This window comes from Tachysurus fulvidraco, chromosome 6, assembly GCF_022655615.1.
Source record: "Tachysurus fulvidraco isolate hzauxx_2018 chromosome 6, HZAU_PFXX_2.0, whole genome shotgun sequence".
NCBI classification, from domain to species: Eukaryota; Metazoa; Chordata; class Actinopteri; order Siluriformes; family Bagridae; genus Tachysurus; species Tachysurus fulvidraco.
The window spans coordinates 7,703,303-7,718,219 of record NC_062523.1 but is presented as its reverse complement, the minus strand read 5'-3'; the positions used below and the strand labels follow the sequence as shown (position 1 = coordinate 7,718,219).

Here is a 14,917-nt window from a genome sequence, read left to right as displayed (position 1 = left end):
TTGTGTCTTTAGTGTTACCTGGAAAGGTATTTAAAAAGTGTAAAAGACCATCACTGGCGCTTTTATAATAGTTTTTTCTATACAGCATATATTATAAAAAAGGTTTTTTATAATATTAGTTTTTTTTTGTAATATTTTGCAGCCTCAATTAAATGTGGTACAGTTTTTTTCTAAATGAAAACAGTTTCACAATGTAAATCCTTCAATGTGTACAATGATCAGTAATATTATGGACTCCACCCTACAGTATCGAGTATTGTATTGAGTATTGAGTTTTCTTATTCTCCCTGGTCTCAGGGGTTTCCTCCAGGTTACATCAGTTTCCTCCCTAGTCCAAAGACATTTGTTGTAGGCTCTGTGTGTTTGTGTGTGTGTGTGTGTGTGTGTGTGTGTGTGTGTGTGTGTGTGTGTGTGTGTGTGTGTGTGTGTGTTAGAGACAGAGACAGAGAGACTGTGCACTGTGATGGGTTAGTATCTAATGTCCTGAGTACTCTGGAATAGACCCCAGGTTCACCACAACCCTGTGTAGGATTACAGAAAATAGATGGGTGGATGTATAGATGGACGGTAGTGGGTTGCGATCTCCAACCCAACTCCAAAATATATTGAAAATCATACCACACTTGACCATTCCACTAGATTCTCTTTGATTGTGTGTTATTGGGTAAACATGCTACTAAATGAACGGATACCACAAAAGAACCGTATTATTTCATGCTCTTTACGTTGTTTTTGTACTCCCACTGTAGCCAACTCAATCACACTGTCACATTCAATGAGTGCATTCATCATCGCTCGGTGTATAAGACATGTCTTTAGGTTCCTGCTTGTTTCATCAACGAAACCTATATTCAGTTTGTTAATAAACCCATAAATAATAGGATAATTTTTTTTCCACAGAATATTCACTGTCAGTCAAAACACATGTGGCTTTGTGTTGCATGTAAAAAAAAATGTACCTTGTGAGTCCAATGGCTTTCTTTTTCATTTTGTGGCTTGATCCATTTTCTTTGCTCTGTAGGGGTTTACCAAGAACTGCATTCTTTACTTAAATCAGCTCAAGTGCTAAAGGGATTACAAAATGAAAAGGAATGTTGCAATATAGCCGTGCTTTGTCTCCATTCATTCCTTAAGATTTCAGATGCGAACGTTTAGACGGGTCAGAAAATTTATGCTTATTGGAACAAGTTGTGCTTGTAACAGGTAGCTTTATTTTTGGCAATACTTTGTGCTTACCTAATTTGTGCATGTGCCTTCAATCAACTGCAATCTGTCTATAACATTTCAACAAAGGAACCTAAAAAAGAAAGACTATAACAAACTCTATTCTAAACAGGACATATCTAACAAGGTTTGGAAAGTAGTTCACATTTACGCTGCTTTTTTATTAGATGTGTGTGCTCTCCGCCCAAGGCCACATTTGTAGCATTGCTCTTTAATGACGGTAAGATCCACTTCAAAAGGAAAATACACACCTTTGTCACCGTGGACAGATTCCGTCAATGCTATTGTGTAGCCGCAGGTTTACCGAAACTCCTTTCACACACTGAACTGTGCCATCTATGACCTAATATTTAGGTTTTCTTGCTGACATTTTTGGCTAAAATAACACAAGACAACCTTTGATAATATTGCTGGAAAGATAAACTATACAGCAAACATGACTGTAACAGAAAATCGGATGAGGAAGGAAACCTCAACAGAATACTGGCATGTTCACTTCACACTTTCACTGGTTCTCACAGGGGCTACAGATTAAAACTGCAAATTATTCCACACGTGTAACATTTGGTCATACAGTAATTGTGTTGTTGTTGTTGTTGTTGTTGTTGTTGTTGTGACGTTTTCAAACATTTTTCATCCAATGACTTTTTTTATGCAGTGGCTATATGTGAAATTTGTCAAAGTTATGCCGACATGTAGACATACAGATGTACAGACGTACAGACATACAGACTTACATACATGCAGACATACAGAAATGCAGACTTACAGACATGCAGACGTACAGACATACAGACATGCAGACGTACAGACATGTAGACATGCAGATGTACAGACGTACAGACATACAGACTTATAGACATGCAGGCATACAGACATGGAGACGTACAGACATGTAGACATGCAGACGTACAGACGTACAGATATACAGACTTGCAGACATACAGACATACAGACTTACAGACATGCAGACATAAAGACATGCAGACATACAGACATACACACGTGCAGACGTACATACGTACAGACATGCAGACCTACAGACATGCAGACATACAGACGTCCAGACATACAGACCTACAGACATGCAGACATACAGACGTCCAGACATACAGACATAAAGGCATGCAGACATACAGACGTGCAGACGTACAGACGTACAGACGTACAGACTTACAGACATGCAGACCTACAGACATGCAGACTTACAGACATGCAGACATACAGACGTGCAGACGTACAGACTTACAGACATGCAGACCTACAGACATGCAGACTTACAGACATGCAGACATACAGACGTGCAGACGTACAGACTTACAGACATGCAGACATACAGACCTGCAGAGGTACAGACTTACAGACGTGCAGACGTACAGACTTACAGACATAAAGATATGCAGACATACAGATGTGCAGACGTACAGACGTACAGACTTACAGACATGCAGACCTACAGACATGCAGACATGCAGACGTACAGACATGCAGACCTACAGACATGCAGACATACAGACGTCCAGACATACAGACATAAAGGCATGCAGACATACAGACGTGCAGACGTACAGACGTACAGACGTACAGACTTACAGACATGCAGACCTACAGACATGCAGACTTACAGACATGCAGACATACAGACGTGCAGACGTACAGACTTACAGACATGCAGACCTACAGACATGCAGACTTACAGACATGCAGACATACAGACGTGCAGACGTACAGACTTACAGACATGCAGACATACAGACCTGCAGAGGTACAGACTTACAGACGTGCAGACGTACAGACTTACAGACATGCAGACATGCAGACATACAGACATGCAGACATACAGAGGTACAGACTTACAGACATGCAGACATACAGACGTACAGACTTACAGACATGCAGACATACAGACATACTTCCCCATGTAAATACTGCTGGAACTTTTGGATTTAATTTGCTGACTTGTTGAGTTTAGATTCAGAGGAACTTTAGCAAATAAGTAAACATAGACCTATGGTACACATTAGGGCCGGAAATATACTAAGGGATAATATTTGTCCTCTGGTGTTGATTTTCAGGAGCATTTATTATCTTTATGGGAGCACTTTTTCTTTCAAACACATAGCATCACCCATTTCCATTGGTATTTTTATTTGTAGTCATAATCAACAATGTATTATTTAACTTAAAATAAGTATATACTGTACCATGAGCTGTCTTTCTTTCTTTCTTTCTTTCTTTCTTTCTTTCTTTTGAAAGATCTCCAGATCAACATTACCATGAGTTTCAGTATCGAAACGGTCCATTTTCCTCACCACAGTAGTACTTAATAGTAGTAATTAATAGATACGTCTCCCGTGTTTGTTTTGATGGAGTTCTTGATGCCTAATCGATGTGAAACTGTACTGGATTGTTTTATATATTTAATATATACAGTTTGACAAATGTTCTTAATAAAAGCAGGAATGAACTAATTTTTTTATCTTTTCAATTAAAATATCTGGGGAGTTTTGGTCATTTTTCGGTGGCATTTTTGCCACCAGTCAATACTAAATTCTGACCCTGCTACACATTTATCCAAGCTTACTACTGTACAAAAATAGTTACTTTTAAATGTACTAAGAGTAAGTAGAAACAGCTATACAGAACCTACTAGTTTAGCTTTAGATGTACAGATAGTCAATGATGGAAATGATGGAAGCTGTTAGTTTGTTAGTTACTGTACAGTATTTACTTAACACTGTTTTTTTGCAATGAAGTTTAATTACTAGGTCCAGTCAAGGTCAGTGTTTCCCAGCACAACCCTCGATTCCCTGCAGGATTTGTCTCTCCGTCAGTGTTCATTACCGAACCGTATACTGATACTGTAAATCTGCTTTGGGATCTCAAATCTGTCTGTGTGTCTCTGTGGACTGGGTCGGGAGACACGGCTCGAGGTAGTTGATGCACGACCTTTGGAGACCTTTTCCTCTCCACTGCGTAGCTGAGCGCATGGCTCGTTGGATGGAGTGAGTGCTGGTGAAAAATGGTCGGAAATGCCTTTCTCAGCAGGAAACGGTAAACTGCGGCTCTAAAATTGGGAAAGTGACGACAGCATTTTGTAAGAGGAAGCAAAGGAATTTATAAACCACCCAGAACAGAGAAATCAGCAGTGTCAATTTTACGCTACATATTTTTAAATGTTGAACGATCGATATATAGGATGAAGAGCTGAAATGTATTCGTTTAACAGTATACGGGTATCAAAATATGAACCTAGTAAATACCGGGCTACAGATCATCCAGCAGTGAGCGTCAGCTGAGAAAATAAAAAAATAAAAAAATGCTTTTTTCCAAAACGCTGTAACGGTTCACGTGTAAGTCACACCTAAACCGTACACGATTATATGGGGCACCACTCCCTAATACAGTTGTTATACCAGAAAACAGACAGACACACCAATATAAACCAACCCCAGTGTATTATACAAAATTTATATTTACCAATATATACAAAAACAAATATATACACACAAAAAACCAAAGCAATGAGGTGTGTGCGTGTGCGTGTGCGCGTAGGTGTGTAGTGTCCTTTAAGGCCTCGGTGAGTATAAATGTCCTTATATGGCGCAATCTCACCGGATGTAGTGACGTGATAGGAAGTCCGGCTTGTGGATGGGTGTACTAGCGTCCTCACCGGTGAATAATCCGATCAAGGGAGGAATATTCCACAATGAGTCTCTCCGCGCTAAACAACCCCCGAATAATCCACACCAAAACCGCGAACCCTCCTTACAGTATCAGCTGGTGCACCAATCGCCATTAACCTCGCCACCTCGAACGCCGTCGGCCCGCTTCCTTATATGGGGGGGGGAACCCGGAAGTGAAGCGATGTCGCGTGACGTCATCGGCGGGTCTCATAAGAGCGGTAAACAGGGCAACACAAATGCAACAGAATATATTACCGGTGTACACAATCAGGTAATGCTTACTCTATACAACATTTCGGCATTAAGCCATTGTCACCTTATGTGGCTCTGCTACATAGACCCCCCCCCCCAGCCATCGGCGCCGAAGGAGAGCGTCCATACCAACGTTTTAGGTTAACCACATTTACAATTTCGTTTTTAGGTGGGTTTCCGCAACAAACTGTGTAATTTACTGGCCCCATTCTTTTTTTAATTTCAGCTGGTCCCTCCCACTTGGGCGCTAGCTTAGCAGAGAATTTATTTGAGGCCGAAGAGAGTGGGTGCGTTTTAATCCAGACTAGATCGCCCGGCTGGAACTGCGCATCCTTCCGTCGAGCATTATAATATCTAGCGTGTCTAGATTGTTGTGCTGCCACTCTACGCTTTACCTCCTCTGCCATGATGGTTTGCCTTTCAATCATGTTGTATGCGGCTTGGTCGGGTGAAGGTGGTTTATGGATAAGCCGTTCCAGCGGACCTTGTAACTGCCGGCCAATCATGAGCTCTGCTGGTGTTTTGCCGGTGGTCTCTTGATGGGCCGTGTTAAGGGCAAAGCGGAACTCAGGTAACCACTGGTCCCAGTTTTGGTGGTATATTCCCACATAGGAGGCAATCATTGTTTTTAATGTCCGGTTTATCCTCTCAGTTAGATTAGTTTGTGGGTGATAGCTGGTGGTGAGTTTCTGGATGCTTCCCCAGGCCTTACAGAGTTCAGAGAGGACACAGGAGGTGAATTGAGGCCCTCGGTCCGATACCAGATATTTGGGAACCCCCCAACGGGTAAATATGTCTTCCCTGAGAATTTTGATTAATTTCTGAGTTTTACCATCTCTAAGGGGAAACATCTCTACCCACTTAGTGAAATAGTCCACTATTACCAGGAGGTAAGTATTCTGCTTCTTGCTCACTGGGAAGGGCCCCATTAAATCCATCCCCAGCATGTGGCCTGGTTCTTGGACCTGGGTGCTTTGCAGAAAGCCGCTGGGTTTTGAGTTTTCTGGCTGTATTTCTGACACACCTCACAGCCCTTGACGTACTGCCAGACGTCTTTCCGGACAGAAGGCCACCAAGCTACATCCAACAGCCTTAGCAGAGTTTTCAGCCTACCCAGGTGTCCTCCTAAAGGGTTGTCATGGAAGTAGTGCAGGAAACCAGGTACTAATGATTGAGGGACCACCAACTGGAACTTCTCCCCCTGGTTCTTCAAAGGAATCCGGCGGTATAACACCCCCTGGTGGACCCTCAAAGGAGATTTGCTTACCCTGGACCTTTCTGTCTTTGCTATCTGCTTGTAGATGGGGGATGTTACTGTCGCTGCCTTGTGCAGTAGCTATTTCGTCTAGGGTGTGAGGGATGTCGGAGGTATATCTGAGAGGTGACATGACTAGACAGGGTACCTCTTTAGCCTTTCCAGGTAGGTAAGCTCTGGACAATGCATCAGGCCCTAGGTTAAGACAGCCTTTCCTGTGGTGTACCTGGAAGCAGAACTGTTGTAGGCGGAGCGTCCAGCGGGTCAGACGTGAGGAGGTCTTGGGGCAGTTGAAGGCCCAAGCCAGAGCTGCATGATCTGTAAAAATGTCACACTGCCTTCCTTCCAGGTAATGTCTCCATTTTTCCACAGCCCAGACCACGGCTAAACACTCTTTTTCTGAGGTGGAGTAATTCAACTCTGCTCCTCTTAGGGTCCTCGAGGCATAGGCCACCACCTTCTCTCCTTCCGCGGAACTCTGGCTAAGTATCGCTCCCAGGCCAACGTCGCTGGCATCTGTATGGACTTGGAATGGTAGGTTGAGGTCAGGCTGCACCAGAACGGGTGGGTTTTGTAAGGCCTGTTTCAAGTCATCCATAGCTTTCTGGCATTCAGGGGTCCATTCCCACTTCACTCCTTTCTTTTTTAGTCGATTCAATGGAGCAGTGATATCTGCAAAGTGAGGGATGAATTTATGGTACCAGCCAGCCAAACCCAGAAAACGTTGCAGTGCCTTGAGGTCAGCAGGGGAGGGATAGTGTGCAACGGCCAGCGTTTTTCTGGGTCGACCTCCACTCCCCTCTCAGAGACGATATGGCCCAGAAATTTCAGCTGTCGTTTGAAGAAATGACATTTCTTCATATTCAATGTAAGGTTAGCTTGACTCAGTCTTTGTAATATGGCATTTAGATGTTGAGAATGGTGTTTCAAGGATGGCGAGTATACTATGATGTCATCAATGTATACGAAGCAGATCTTCCCCCTTAGATCAGCCAGGACCTTCTCCATGAGCCTCTGGAATGTGGCAGCCGCGTTCTTAAGCCCAAATGGCATGGAGCGGAATTGGTACAGCCCCTTGGTGGTGATAAAAGCAGTTTTTTCTTTGCTCTCCTTCTCCATTTCCACTTGCCAGTAACCCGATTGCAAATCCAAAGTGCTGAACCAGGAGGCGCCTTCCATGGATTCCAAGATGTCGTGGATGAGCGGCATTGGATAGGCATCAGGAATGGTCTTGCTGTTTAGCCGGCGATAGTCCACACAGAACCTGTGGGAACCATCAGGTTTAGGCACGAGGACTACTGGGGATGACCATGGAGAGAAAGAAGGCTCAATAATGTGGTCTTTGAGCATCTGGTCGACTTGGTCTTCAATGATCTGTTTCTTGAAAGGAGAGACTCTGTATGCTCTGGACTTAATGGGGATGTTGTCGGTCATGTGAATGTTGTGTCGAACCACTGCGGTTTTTCCCAGGTTACCGGAGGTGGTGTGAGGCCAGTTGGACATCAACCTTTGCAGCTCCTCCTGATTTCCAGTGTCCCAGGTAGGGTTAATAACAGGATGCAGGGGAGCTAATGCTGGGTGGAGCAACGTGGGAGGTAAGGCGTAGTACAGACTCAGTACAGCTGTTGGATCAGACGGCGTAGGGGCGGTCATGGTGTTCAGCCCGGGAAGGCCATGGGATGGAAGGAAGGGGTGATATATGTAACCCTTTTCTGTGTCGAGAGCATACCGGCATCGTCCCACCTCTAGGATGGCTCCGGTAGCCGTTAGAAAGTCCAACCCCGCTATAAGTGGGAAGGCCAGGTGGGCATCCTTCATTATGTAAGTGTCCACTCCACACTCCTTTTCATGCCATTTATAGCTGACCGTCCTTTTCTCCACCGCTTGGTGTATCTTTCCATCCGCCATGATGAATCTCTGTGTGGACCGTGAGGTGCTTGTGGGGGTCTCTCCGGTTAGTTGTAGCCAGAAGTTCTCTAGCATTAGAGTATAAGTGCTCCCTGTGTCCAGTACAGCGCTCACCTCTTTCCCTTTCACCGTTACTGGTACCAGCAGAAGTGATGACAGCACCTGGGGTTGAGCGATGGAGACCCCTGCCAGGTTTTTGGGGGAAGAGCGATCAGTCGGCCTCTTGCTGCTCCTTTCCTTCCCGTTCAGCCCCACCTTCTGCCAGTAGTCTTTTGCCCCAAGGCAATCCTTCTCCACCATGGACCCAACCTTCACCAGTTGTTCCACGGTGGTTATCGTTCCCCTCAGGCAGCCTGCAACTCTCGGGTTGATGTTGTTGAGGATACGACTCACTAATTCGTCCTCTGTGATGTCGGGCTTCCACTTGAGGCAGAGGGCTCTGTAGTCATAGGCGAAGTCTCTCAGGCGTTGTCGAGGTTGCTGTACCAGTGATCGGAGTTTGTCTTCCACCTCCGTGAGGTAGTCATCTGGTAGGAACGCCGCCATAAAAGCCTCTTTGAAAGACTGCCAGTCCGTGACCTTTGTTTTTTCAGCCTTCCACCAGCTCAAAGCCGATCCTCTCAATACAGTGCTCAGAGTACCAATTAGTTCCACACTGGGGAGTGGTCTGATGTCCAAGTAGTTTTCACATTGCTCGATGAAGTTTAGTACATCTGCCGTTTCACAGGCATCACCAAATGTGGGAAACTCCAGGCGGATGGGAGGACGAGCACAAAAGGACGATATATTGGCTGCTGCCGGAGGGGTAAGCTCACTAGAGGGTTGCCTGGCAGTAGGAGTCGCAATGCTATAGGTGGTATTGGTAGGCTTGGGTGGAGGCACTTTAGCTCTGGTAGCTGGAACCGGTGTCTTGGGAAGGTGGATGGGTGTAACGGGAGAACTAGCTGGAGTGTAGGCCTGTAGTCTGGCGAGGGTGGGAGTGCTTGTCAGTCGCAATTTCTTCATCTGACTTTCCCATTTTGCATCCCTCCTTAGAAAACAGTCTGTCACCGCTCTTTCCAGCTTCTCCAGGGACATCTGGAAACCCTCCTGCAACTCTGCTAAGCCAGCGTCCACTGCCTCCCTGAAACTGGTTTCCCGATTTAGGGTACTCTCAACAGACTGCTTGAAATCGTGATTCAATGAGTGTACCTGTGAGCTAAGGGCCAATAAATCCACCTTAAGCTGCGCAATATCAGTTTGCATTGTTTGTATCCACTCAACATTCATCACACAGCTTTCCTCATTATTATCCTCAGACTCATCACCATCAGAAATATACAAAGAGCTAAGCATAGATGTTATTTCAGCTGTTGGATTACGTCTAGTTACAAATGGGCCTGCAGTAAAATCTGCATCAGGACTGGCATTAGCAGTGTTTTGTTCATTAACAGGAGTGTTGTTACCACTAACCACGTCAGCATCTATAACAGTGAGTGGTGTGGTCTGTTCTGAATCCATAGTAAAAAAATAACAATACAAAAAATAATAGCAATAATAGTAATAATAAACAAAATATTACAAAAAAATGCTAAATAAATGGAGCGGCTCCCCGTACGGGCCACCACTATGTAACGGTTCACGTGTAAGTCACACCTAAACCGTACACGATTATATGGGGCACCACTCCCTAATACAGTTGTTATACCAGAAAACAGACAGACACACCAATATAAACCAACCCCAGTGTATTATACAAAATTTATATTTACCAATATATACAAAACAATATATACACACAAAAAACCAAAGCAATGAGGTGTGTGCGGTGCGTGTGCGCGTAGGGTGTGTAGTGTCCTTTAAGGCCTCGGTGAGTATAAATGTCCTTATATGGCGCAATCTCACCGGATGTAGTGACGTGATAGGAAGTCCGGCTTGTGGATGGGTGTACTAGCGTCCTCACCGGTGAATAATCCGATCAAGGGAGGATATTCCACAATGAGTCTCTCCCGCGCTAAACAACCCCCGAATAATCCACACCAAAACCGCGAACCCTCCTTACAGTATCAGCTGGTGCACCAATCGCCATTAACCTCGCCACCTCGAACGCCGTCGGCCCGCTTCCTTATATGGGGGGGGGAACCCGGAAGTGAAGCGATGTCGCGTGACGTCATCGGCGGGTCTCATAAGAGCGGTAAACAGGGCAACACAAATGCAACAGAATATATTACCGGTGTACACAATCAGGTAATGCTTACTCTATACAACATTTCGGCATTAAGCCATTGTCACCTTATGTGGCTCTGCTACAACGCTATAAATCCATTTTAATATTTTTTTATGAAAATGACTTTTTTTTTACCTAGAACCACACATTTTGTTTATATTCAATTTGTCCTGTTAAAATGGTCTGTTGGCTCAGTCTGAACATATTAAACAGTGATTGTTAAATGAAACAACAATTTTGTTGAATATAAATTCAAAGTTTTTTTTTATTTTTTTCCAAAACGCTATAAATCCATCCTTTATTTTAAAAATGTTTTTTTTTTTTTTTTTATAAAAAGAGACATATAAACCAAATAAAACTTCCAAATAAAATAAATAGTAACATAAAATAAATAGTAAAAAATAAATATTTTCAGGTTTCAATATTGTCCACCACATAAAACAAATAATTTAAAAATAACACATACAAACAACACTAATTAAAAAATATACAACAATGTTAACAATACATTCCAATCACTTAGTAACACATTTAAGCTATACTGTACAAAAAGTAATGGTAGTAATGATAACAATATTCAACAGGCAACTTAATACATAAAATAAAGTAAATAAAGTAATGCATTCAAAGTTAAAAACACTCATTTTGAAGACTGCGCACAAACAAACATCTCTCGCCTCAGACCGCCGTCCGATCGGTCGAGAGGATATATATCGTTTAGGCAAAAAACAGGTTTGGACGCTTATCGCGGTTTGGAAAGAAACTGCATCTTGAAGTACATTTTAAACAAGGAAATATAGCGTTTTGGAATGACACATTGATGGAGCAGTATATAGGTTCACAACACAGCAAAATGACATGACAAACTCGTTTTTTTTTTTCATTTTGGCGTTTATCACGTTTTGGAAAAGAGCTCTTCATATATTGTCTTAAATCATTTAGCTTGTTTAGTTTAACTTTGGCTAAAGTGAGAGTGACGTGACATGCGGCTAAGTACGGTGACCCATACTCTGTTGTTCTCTGCATTTAACCCATCCAAAGTGCACACACAGACCGTGAACACACACCCGGAGCTGTGAGCAGCCATCTATGCTGCGGCACCCGGGGAGTAATTGGGGGGGTTTGGTGCCTTGCTCAAGGGCACCTCAGTCGTGGTATTGCCGGCCCGAGACTCGAACCCACTACCTTAGGGTTAGGAGTCAAACTCTCTAACCATTAGTTCACGACTGCCTCCTATAACTTAAAGACTGTACAGAGCTACTAGTTTACCAGTGCACTGTGTAAAATGCAGGTCTCATTATCACCCATTTACACAAAACTGTGTGGAGTCGTTGAGTGATTGCCTCTCAGTGTGATCTGGGACTGACTTTCTTTTCCATTCGCAAATGAACCGGACATGTGAACATTAGTGGCTGTGAGTGATTGCAGGATGAGGAAGTTAGGGTGTAGATTCTGTTATGTGCACTTTTTAAGAGTAAGATACCAGTTTTAGAGGCGAGACTTTCCTGTATTTTCAGAATACTACAGCAAGCTGTGATGGTCTGAGAGCTTCGACTCAAGCAGAGACTTGATTTCACTTCAAACAGAGAAATGAAAAGACATGACAGTTTAACCACTTTTACTACAGCTGAAATGGATATTTGAACAAAGTGTCACATTTCATATAGCAACCTTTTTAAACTACACCACACTAGGTAGCAGTTATCTACCCCCTTCTCGTTATGTTGGCTTTGTACATTCTGTTTTCCTATTTAAGCTTAGACAAAAATTTATCAAGAGTAACTCCTCCTAGAGCTTTCGAGCCACATGCACCAAATTTGGATATGTTGTAGATGCTGGTCTGAAGTTTGTAGCTATTACTTTTCTAAGCGATCCAAGTACTGGTACTTTCGGTACCGGGTCTCAAAGTGGCCTTTTTTCCCATAGACTCCCATTATAAAATTTGGATGTTTATAACTCGGCAAGCATTTGAACTATCTACACCAAACTCGGCCGGCTCGTTTAGAGTGATACTCTGAACAAACTATTAAATCGGCTGGCCTTTCAGTTGTCCCACAGCCCCACCCCCAAAATATGCAAAATCAAAAAACTTTTTACAACATGGACATGTGACATATCAAAACATTCAGAACAATGAGGGGAACTTCCTCACATTTATTCGGATGACATCACATGCTCGTCGCCACTTGCCTCCAAATGTTTTGGCACCCTACTGTAGCTTTCTGTCCACTTGCCTCCAAAAGTAACACTGACCCTTATGTCCACTCGCTTCCAAATGCGAATACTTGCTTTGTCAAAGCCAACATCAAAGTTTGTCGCGACGAACTTTACACATCTAGTTACATTTAACGCTTTAAAACGTCCCAGAGACAAAAATATTTCAGTTATCCCTTACGTTATAGCAGCTTCAATTGAATTCAGTTTGATTGAATATTATAAATCACAGTGTTGACTGTTACTGATGGTTACATTAAGCTGACATCAGAGATTCTGTCTATAAATGTTGTATAACAGAAAGCATTTCATTTTTTTCACTTTGTTAGATATCGACACCTTCGTAAATCTGTTTATCGTTCATTTATGTGGCGCATCTGCAGTATCGGTCACCGTGAATGAGCTGTTTCTGTTAAACGTATTAATCGATTAATATAAAACATTAAAAAAAACTTTAAAGCCTTTAAAGCAGAGCTGTACTGTAATATATTTTAAGATGGTTAGAAATAAAATTTTACCCGCTGACTTAAAAAATTTTTATGTTTTATGTGTAAGAGTTGTGTACTTGTGTTTTAGACATTGTTGACACCAAGTTAGACTTCATGTTTATGTAACTGTGGAAATCCTTGTTAAAACTAGTGTGTGTGTTTGTACTTGTGTGTGTGTGTCTCTCATATCATATAAGAGAAAGTGTAAGCAGTGTAACAGACTCAATGCATTTAGAATAGAAACCTTAGTGAGTAACAGATGATGACAAATGCTGTTGTACTGAATCCTCTTCTGCTCACTTGGCATATGCTTCCTTCACTCCAGCACACCTGATACGGCTCTGCAGACATTTTATGAGCTGAGTCATGTGATTGAGTGTGGGTGAGGAACCTATTTGTTCACTGTGTCTGTATAGTCAAGGATTGCGCTTTCTATACAGGAGCACGTCTTCGTTTCTTGGTGGTTTTATTTTATACTGTCGTGTGTACACATGTTTTTGTAAGATGTTGGGCCATAACAAACTGGCAAAACGGCTTCTATGCAGCTTAGCACAGATTCTCTGGAACGACGACGCTGTTCCTCATATTCATGCAGGTGTGCTGCTGCTGATGATGATGATGATGATGATGATGATGATGATGATGATGGTGGTGGTGGTGAGAGAGACTACTGTCTAGCTCATCACTCAAAATGTGGCAAGATGTGGTGTCTGTGAGAGCTATAACATATGATTTACATAATTTCACTGCCTTAACAAACCTTTTAGTGAGGCGTCTTGCTTCTTTGGATTGGTTTGCAGAGAAAATTGAAAATTGAAAATTGAAAATTTTCTGTGTTAGAAGCAGGAAAATGGGCAAGAGAAAGGATTTGAGCGATTGACAAAGGCTAGATGACTGGGTCAGAGCATCTCCAACTTGTGGAGTGTCCCTGGTCTGCAGTGGTCAGTATCTATCAAAAGTGCTCCAAGGATAGGAACAGTGGCAAACCAGCGACAGGGTCATGGGCAACCAAGGCTCATGGATGCATGTGGGGAGCGAAGGCTGGCCCATGTTATCCGATCCAACAGATGACTTACCGTAGCTCAAATTGCTGATGAAGTTAATGCTAGATCTGATAGGTGCCAGAATACACAATGCATCGCAGCTCATCGGGGCTGCATAGCCGCAGACATTCAGGGTGCTCATGCTGACCCCTGTTCACCACCAAAAGCACCAGTGAATGATCATCACTGATGGGCAGGAGGAAACTCAGAAGAAGTTTACTCAGTAGTACTCAGAGGAACACCTGAAGCTCAGGAACAACATGCAGACTCCTCCCTTGACCTTGGAGGTCCAAGGCAAATGTGCTAACCACCAAACCACCCTTAATATTTTTGACTAATGCACAAAAATATGTATTTGTCCATGCCACACACTTTCAACCAGTCATATTATATATACTGTATATATTTTGGTGCTCTAGTATTGTCAGGGATCAGCGCAGATCCGTCAGGGATCAGCGCAGACTTATGGCCATGTGTGTTTGTGTTTGTTTGTGTCACGTGATTGCCCCGTCTTCGTCTGCTCCTCCCGGGCATCACACCTGTTCCCCATTGTGTGTGAGTGTCCCTGTCTGTATATATGTGAGCCGCGTTGCCTTAGGCAGCACGGCTTCATTAATAATAATGTTAGTTCCCTGTGTAGT

General features: G+C 43.1%; 2 protein-coding genes across 4 annotated transcripts in view; one reads left to right on the top strand and one right to left on the bottom strand.

Annotated features, from left to right (window-relative positions):
• gpr156 (G protein-coupled receptor 156) overlaps positions 1-14,917 on the top strand; it is a 48,858-nt gene that overhangs the window by 10,763 nt on the left and 23,178 nt on the right. The gene's annotated exons all lie outside the window — the stretch shown is intronic.
• On the bottom strand, positions 6,415-10,054 carry LOC125141425. The gene has a single exon (XM_047814931.1). It carries the CDS (start codon positions 9,823-9,825, stop codon positions 7,072-7,074), a length of 2,754 nt encoding a protein of 917 aa, XP_047670887.1. The 5' UTR covers positions 9,826-10,054; the 3' UTR covers positions 6,415-7,071.